Source organism: Strongylocentrotus purpuratus, unplaced genomic scaffold (assembly GCF_000002235.5).
Source record: "Strongylocentrotus purpuratus isolate Spur 01 unplaced genomic scaffold, Spur_5.0 spur5_scaffold_12, whole genome shotgun sequence".
Lineage (NCBI taxonomy): Eukaryota > Metazoa > Echinodermata > Echinoidea > Camarodonta > Strongylocentrotidae > Strongylocentrotus > Strongylocentrotus purpuratus.
Genome location: NW_022145597.1, coordinates 18,164,806 through 18,173,622, shown reverse-complemented (window position 1 = coordinate 18,173,622; position 8,817 = coordinate 18,164,806). Strand labels below are relative to the sequence as shown.

General features: G+C 38.6%; 1 protein-coding gene across 1 annotated transcript; it reads right to left on the bottom strand.

Moving 5' to 3' along the window:
• Positions 1–747: 747 nt before the first annotated feature.
• Positions 748–3,320, bottom strand: LOC105444952. The gene is made up of 2 exons (XM_011679872.2): positions 2,897–3,320; positions 748–2,336 (listed from the first exon to the last, which is right to left on the bottom strand). The coding sequence occupies exons 1-2, from the start codon at positions 3,150–3,152 to the stop codon at positions 1,321–1,323; spliced, it is 1,272 nt and encodes a 423-aa protein (XP_011678174.2). The 5' UTR covers positions 3,153–3,320; the 3' UTR covers positions 748–1,320.
• Between the last annotated feature and the right edge of the window lie 5,497 nt (positions 3,321–8,817).

Genomic DNA, 8,817 nt, shown 5'->3' with positions numbered 1-8,817 from the left:
TGAGAGAAATAGTTGTTTTTATACGCTCAAGGGAAGGTTAGAATTGTGCTATTACCCGAGGCGTGCCGAGGGCAATAGCTCAATTGTAACCTTCCCGAGAGCGTATAAAAACAACTATTTCTCGAATATTAAAGCAGTCATTAATACTTTTATATGCCGAAAAAAAATTGACTAAAAAATAAAAAATAAAAAATAAAAAAAAGGTGTTGTCGAAGATGGGATTCGATCTCTTGCTTACAAAAGGTGATGTATAACCGCTCGGCCAGCGCGCTCTGTCACCATCTGTCGCAGTTTTTTCTAATATATACATTAAAATGGATTGAAAACGGCTTCGCGTGGTAGATGCTTCGCTGCTGCTCCATTAAACGGGCCCTTCTTTTACTTTTGCAATGCATATTGGCACGAACTTAGATCAAGATCTATCGGCAGATGTTGTTTTTGTGTTTTTGGAAGTTTATTTTCGTCTTCATGTCAACAATGCAAGATAAAATTGTCGGTAAGATCGATCGAGATTCAATTGTATTGAAATTACCGACCAATTCTTCGCACACGTACGGTATCCTCGATCGCTCAGACCATTTTTTAACACGTAAACCTATGGGGTAACCATGGAGACTGACCTATTTTCCCAATAACCATGGTTATTGGGATTTTGAACTGTTTTTTAACCATGGTTACCGGGAATTTTCAGGAACAGTTAAAGTTTATGAATGCAATTTCGACCAATCAGATTGCTGGATTACTTAAGTGAGGTATATAACATTTAATGCACAAGTCTGTGATAAGTTCCTCACTACAAATTATTTCACTCACCTGTTTATAAATGTATTTCAATAGTCACAATACAAATTGCATACATTAGTTGTTGCTAGGTAGGACGAGCATTTATGGCTTGCCCTAGCTAACAACACGTAAAATATGCAATTCGCATTCTGACAATTGAAATACAATTATTTGTAACAAGTGAATGAAATATTTTTAACAAGGCACTTCAGATTTGTGCATCAAATTGATTACAATACGAAAATTGCCTACCGGTATTCACTAATGCCTTGAGTAGCTGAGCCTAGACCTTTAAGTCTACATACAATGTAGTCTTACAATAAGGTTAATCAGTGTAAACTACAAAGTGATCACAAATACCAGGGAGTCTGGACACTTTTAAAGCTTAGAAATACACGATTTGTTATGCTGGACATGTGTTTGCGAGGGTGTTCAAAAACTTCTATAAAAATAACGTTTGATTTCTTAATTGTTCCTGACTATTTGTTGCCGGCTCATTCGTACATGCAGATAGTTGATGATTTGGCAATCTCGTGGCTAAAAGAACGACGGGAACGTCCTTTGAACACGTTGTTGCTTCCAGAAAGAAACGGGCGTGCTCGGGTACCGTCCATACCACTTTGCGATTTGTTCCAGGGCGTCGTAATCAACTTCCATATCATCGTCATCATTATTCCTCCAATCGTCAATAGGAACAGGAACGCATTCCACAGTTCCTTCATCAGTTTCATCGAAGTGTTCCCCGATGCTTGATTCATCGCTACTCGAGAGTGTGTCGACGTCCGGTTCATATTCAAGGCGCGGTCGATCATTTGTAATTACACACTGTGCGCTTGCACTCGTTATTTCGCCAATGCCATCATTGCCGTCAGCTTGTTCATTTTCTCCCTGTTCGTCGCTCCTTTCACGATAACAGTCAGACCTGTCACTAGTATCACCACCATCGCCGTCACCAACACCACCTAGTCCGTCACCAACACCACCTAGTCCGTCATCTAGCACGCCATCGCCGCCGGCAACACACGCACCGGCGTCACCGCTAACACCACCACCCGCACTTATCCCATCGTTTCTCTCCCTTGATCTCCACTTGAAAGATCGCGGCGGTCGCGGGATCGACTGTTCGATACGCTCCAGCTCGCAGTAAATGCACATCCCATGCTCCCAGATTTTCGATATCTCGCACATCCGTGACGGGTTTCCCTCGAGGTTTTTAGGGGTGCTGTCTGCCGGGCTCCACTCTTTTCGCGGGAGTCTATACCCAACTGTGGTTGTATCGGGCGTCTGGCGGTCGGCACTCGCATACTCGTTTGCGATGTTGATGTAATTTGTTTGTAAGGTTCCTCTGAGAGGTGGTAGTGTTGGAGGCTGTTTCTTCCGACGCGGACTTGTTTGACCAGGGTTACGCATCCGCGGCGGGACACTCGACGTCCATTTAAGACGGGCCGGTGGAGAAAGTGGAGAAAGTGGAAAAAGGGAAGGGGACGATGATGAATGAATAGAAACTTTGGAGGCTACCGCTGTGCGTGAGTTGTTCGTCGATGGCTTGAACCCTGCAAAATCGAAATATGATAAAATAGAAGAGCTAAAGAAGGATCTTTGTTTAAATATTTTATATCATTGCATTCGTGTTTCAACTAAAAGCATATTGGAAACTAAGTTTATGGAAAAGTGTATCGTTTAATTAGGTTGTTCCTTCAAGAAATACTCTTTTTGTGTATTTCACAGTATTTTTAAAGCGTTCCGCTAAACAAACTTATTGGAAAAGCGCTAAAAAAAAAAATCCTCTAGATTTTACGGTTTGGGGAAACGTCCCCAAAATTTGGGATGCGTAATATTTCACCGAAACCGAAAAAATATGCTCTGAGTTAGTCGGCACAAGAATATCAACATCATAAATGATACCTTACTAAATTGACCCCTCCGCCGTAATAATACTTAAAATTCATATGAATTTATATTCTATATACATCATGATTCCCAATGTTCGGCCTTGTTTGGGTATCTTTGTTCACTTATATACCTGGTATGTTACTTTAAAAAAAAATATAATATATTTGTATGTATTGTAAATTGGAGAATGAACCAAAATTAAATCGAAAAATCAATCTACCTGCTGGAGTTTTCGAGACCGTCAATGACGTCACCCTCGACTTTGCCGGTCCTCCAGTTATCTGCTCCCTGCGGTACTTGTCCAGTTCATTTTCCCGCTGCTTCAAAACATCAACCCGCATAACCTCAGCATCTCGCATGCACTTCTGTCGCCTTCTGTGTGCGCGAGTATACAGGTTCACCCACTCCCCGCTCGACCGCGATTTCGGAGAGGTGTCAGCGGGGAAAGAGGTCGATAGCTGTTTGAAGTTCGTCATGCTCACTCCTTAGTCAGCTCGTTTAGTTTCTGGTGTCGAGTGTGGTAGTTCTTACATGATTATTCTGATTCCTGAAACAAAGCAAAGCGAAATTGTTTAATTTATCATTATTCATATTAATACCTTATAACAACCCAAAATATATACCCCCATTTCATTATCTCCGCGCTCGTTAATGTAAACCTAGTAAGCCTATATTCCCAAATCAAGACTCTCAATATAGGAAGGGGCAATGATAACAATGCCCCATTAAAAATTACATCGACACTTTGTAACAAACAAAAGTTGTCTTGTCACCTTCGAACGTTCCTTTAAATGTACTTCTTCCTCAAGCAATCTTATGCGATCTACAATTTCTTTTCCTTTTTTTTTTTTTTTTTTTTTTTTTGGGGGGGGGGGGTTGTATTTTTGTCTCTCCAAATTTTGTAACAGTTATGGATGGTACTTTTGTTCTTTAGCGCCCCTAAATATTCGATTTCTATGTCGCTATCGCCTTTCTTCTTCTTTGTCTTCTTCTTCTTCGTCTTCTTCTTCATCTTCTCCTCCTTCCTTTGTACAATCACCCAGATAATGACATTGTTTGAGTCTTTGACAGAACATTTCAAAATGAACAAAAGATATAACTCCCAGATTACGAATTGGCACGATGATTTACCCTCCCATTATCTTCAGTTTTGTTTTGTTAACTACACAGGTGCAAACAATTTTGTTTAAATCTCGGTGCCAAATGAATTGATAATTCGTCAGCTGAATGAAGACAAAGAAAACCACTAAAACATGATGAGCTTAGTACAATCCCCGTATTGTAATCTTACAGTGCAGTACGTTGGACATTTTCTCATTTTCAAGCCGATGCTTTTATTTATCGTTTGAGGATGACAATTATCACCATTAACATAATACATCGCAACCATAATTATGCAGTATTATAAACATTGACTAATAGCTACAATTTATAGGTGGACCGAGGTGCGATGGAACTGTCAACAAATTATTTATTTTAAACAACACCCTCTGGCAATATAACTGTTTCTAGCAATAATCTGATAATAATTATGTTCCATATACTCACTGCAGAATTAAACGTTAGGCTTCGTATTTTTGTGGTGCATATATTCATTACGGATAATGTTTTTCCGTCCTTTTCTCCCTTTCTGCTTCTTACGTTTTTACCTCTCTTTGCCTTTTTTACGGCTCATTCAAGTGCCGCGATGGTGAATAAAATGCAAAGTAATCAGTTGCTACCATATCGGAACTAAATGCGTTATTTCGATTCACGTACACTTTCTATACTTTCATACTTACATACTTACTATGATGGCAAAATCCTTTGGACCTGTTGCGAGATGAAGGCCTGTGTTTCGAGAGAGAAAATGACCGACTAATATAATTAAGTCGATTATCTCTCACTCGTAAACGGACAAATGCAGGCTAATTATTATATGAGAATGAGAATGACAATTATCTCCATCACCAGTATATTTTCGCAACTATGAATTTGCTATAATTATTTAGAGATGGACTAATCAAAATATTCTTTTCGACCAACACCCTCTGGCGATATGATTGCCTCGTTTAATTTTGATCATAATTATGTGTCACATTCTTACCATGGAATTAAAAGTTTCATACAATGATCGAGTGTGAATTAAAAGTTTCATACAATGATCGAGTATGGTGTGGAATAAAATGAAAATTGACATTTTGTTTCTAAAATTGCATGATATTCTTCAAAACTTTGGTATAATTTCAAAATTGAATGCGTTATTTTGATATACAGACACTTTTATACTCACATTTATTATGGTAATATCCTTTTGACCTGTTGCGAGATGAAGGCATCTCACAATAGAAAACAGAGAAGACAGAAAACGACCGACCAATATTTAGATGATTATCTCTCACTTTTCACTCTCCAAGATGGTTAATAAGGCATCAAAAGGTTTCTTCCTACGTCTCATGGTACAAAGTGGTAGTCTGCTAATGGCAACTGCAAATAGACTGTCTGGACCTACCGCATCTATTAGAAAATCGTCTCAAACAATTAAGGTTAAAAACATGATTGCGGCACTGATATGGTGTGCAGACGTGATTAAATAACGATCCATAAACATCGGTGGATATCTGTCAATAATGTTCACAGGTACAAGTCGCGCCTAAATCTGTCGCAGGTGGCAGAGACAATGACCGTTACTTCCTACACAATGCGACCTTCAATCGATCGCAGCACTATTAGCACTTGCAGAGACTATGGTGGAATATTTGATACCAATCTTCGATCAATATTTGATAATGTCTCATCGCACCGCAAATCGAGCTTATTACAATCGTGAACCCTGCTCACAGGAATAATGGCCTTGTCGATGGCATGTAGCTATGCAACAGCGCGTATAGGAGACAGTCGGTAACTTCTTGGTTATACATTGTATTTGCATTGATAGTGCCTCAGGCACACCGAGTCAAACCGACAGATTCAGGGATACACTGCTGCCTATAAAGTTATGATAACTATTTTAATACATTTTTTCATGAAATGATTGTGACAACATGCTTTATTGATAGATGCAATATGTATCTCCTCAGAACTATAATGTGCAACAAAGATTTATCAATAAAGTTTGATCAAAAAAGAGAAGATAATGAAACTATTATTATATTAATGAATATATCATATTTTCACAATCATTTCATGGAAAGAGGTAAAGAATATATTCAAAATTTATGGGCAACAAAGTATTTTCTTTTCAGAGGTTCTGTTGTTGGTCTGGTGTCGCTCTCTTTTGATGTGACTTGGGCATAACCATTCGGATTGATTTTTTGTTGGGTCAGTACATAGTCGATTTGATATCGGTCTTGTTGGTGTGATCGGGTGCAGTTTGCTCCCCCCCTCCCCGTGGTATGAGGGGGGGGGGGGGGGGGTAATGCAATTGTGGGTTAATGTATTTTTTGCTCGATTTGTTCGGTCTGTTATCGGTCTCTAGTGTGACCGGGGTGCGGTTCGCCTTTTTTCCTGGGGGGGGGGGGGGTGAATGAGTCAATAATTGATTTGGCCTCATTATTGCGTTCAAAGGTTCGAGGACAGATTTCATTCCAAACATTGCCATGCACTGGTATTGATTTAACTTTTCTCAATGAGTTTTAAGTGAGAACAGTACTAAAGGGTTTAAGTGGGATTAATACAGAATATTATAGCGGAAGAAAATTATGAGATACGACTCGGTCGGAGCTTTTATAATGTTTCCTTTTATTGGTTGAACTTTCCATCTATACATCGAATTTTCGCCAGGACTCAATATTAGTAATTCAAAATGATGGCTCAAATTGCATCATTTTGAATTTATGCATAATAATGTATAGGCCTACTGTCGGACTACTGTTCAAAATATGTAAACACGCAGTCCGAATACTGGCATAATTGTGCTTGGGCCTGTATTATTTACAAACAGCACCCATGTGTTAATGTTTGGATAATTATTATTATACATCTTTCGACGTATTGGGTCGAATTGGAGATATTCTGCGTCATCTCTATGATTCATTTTGATCGATACAGGTCACAATCAACATAGTAATAGCATTCTCCTTGTCACATTGAATATTTGTAGCTCTGTTAAAGTCACTAGTATACGGTTATATGTATTATAGTGAGTGATTAAAGAAGATCATAATCATAAAGATGATTATCGAAGATTCATGATTGATAGAAACAAAATAATCAAGGTTTGATTGTTTATATCGCATTCACTAATATTGACAATGTTCACAATGCGCTGTTATCGGCAAGTAATATTTGTCCATGTGCATGTTTGAGATTAATGTCCCAAGTAATTGCGATCATTTCCGGAACAAAATTTTCTTTATCAAATGAGGACAGGTTTCATATTCCCTGACGCTATCTCTTTTGCATGATTAGGCCCTAATGTACCGTGCTACCTTCCGTAAACATTCGTTTGGCTGGGAATGATGATTATATTGTTTTATACCCCATATACTTCAGGGAGGTCGTTACAATATTGATGAATGAATGTATCATTCCCCATAATAATGAATCATATTTATCTCTGTCATGAATATAGTGAATAATATTGTGCATGATCGCAGCTATCCTCCAGAATATGATGTTGACTTGTGCTAGGCCTATAGGGGGGAGCGGGGAGTGTTGGCCCTATTTTTGATATCACTCTTCTATAGAGCCGTCATTTCATACGCAGGAAGACCATGCTTTTTCATGTATCAAGTCATAGGTAATGTCTAGCTAATATCCCACTCTCACTGGGGTCAGGTACACAGTTTTCACAAAAACTAATCATAAAGGTAATTACGACAAAAGGGCGAAAATGCCCCACCCTGGGGCTGCAGTTCGTCCGTTTGGCGGGGTAGGTACGCCCTGTTAGGGAAAATAAATACATGAAACAAATATAGTGTTTTTAAACTTCAAAACATTTATTTTAAAGGAACTAGAGCCAACGAAATAATCTCTGACGAAGAATGGGAACACATAAGCTGAACCAAGGTGTACTGAGCGTAGAACAGCTGGTGATAACACTATAGGCGGACTCTGAATTAGGAAAACAAAACTTATGTCAAAATAAATAAATAAATTATGATAAGTCATAGAATCAGATCAAGTTGGATAAACACAGTCGTCACTAAACTTTACTGAAGTTGCCAGGTAAGGGCCTGTATTTTTACTTTCAATAAAATCTAATAATTTTGAAGAGCCCCAAAGGTAGGATCCATTGAATGGGGTAAGTTCGCCCATTAATGCGGGGCAAGTCCGCCCCCGGGTGAACATGACCCGTCAAAAACGGGCGAACTATAGCCCCATGGGGCTGTTATCGTTGTTTATCTCGTTCTGGGCAAAATGTTCAACCGATGTTGACTTGTTCCAACATTTTTTAATAGACACATATCATACCTTTTTAACAACAAAAACTACCATCACCACCTCCATAATGTAAAGACAATTTTTTTTTTTTTTTTTTACTTGAGTGGCCTTGAAATGGAAATTTTAGCATAATTTTGTTTATCAAAAAGCCATTGTCCTCGTGCTGTTTTATGTTGTGCGGTGTGGCTAGTTTGTCATTACATCACCGGCGAAAGTTTTATCCACCCACCGCAAGGCTGTGAATCGAGGGGTGGGCGGACTTGCCCCCAGGGCGGACTAGCCCCGCTCTCCCGCTCTCCCGCTATCTATAGCTGGTACCATACCTCTCAAACTCATTTATCAAACGCAACAACAATGCTTGCTTGCCAAAGGGAAATCCTACCTCAATAGCAAACTATACTCTAAAAGAAAACAGAAAGATCAGAAAAGTAGACAGGTATTAGACACTGAACGAAATCGGACAAAAAATAAGAAAGTTATGATCACTTAGGTATAAATAATCTCTCCAAATTGGCTGAATCGGTAATGTCTCTCAGATGTATGGACAAGTGGCGGACAACTTTTCTATTAGGTTTTTTTAATTTTTTATTTATATGAACTTTTCATATAAATAAAAATTAAAAAAAAACTAATAGAAAAGTTGTTCCAACACGCAATACGACTAAAATTTACATTAAAAAAAGAAGTTTGACTCATGAGGGTCTTTTTTCTTCAGAGAACATGCTATCCATAATATATTTTGAGTATAGTGCCCCAAGTAAGAAGGCACATAATAGG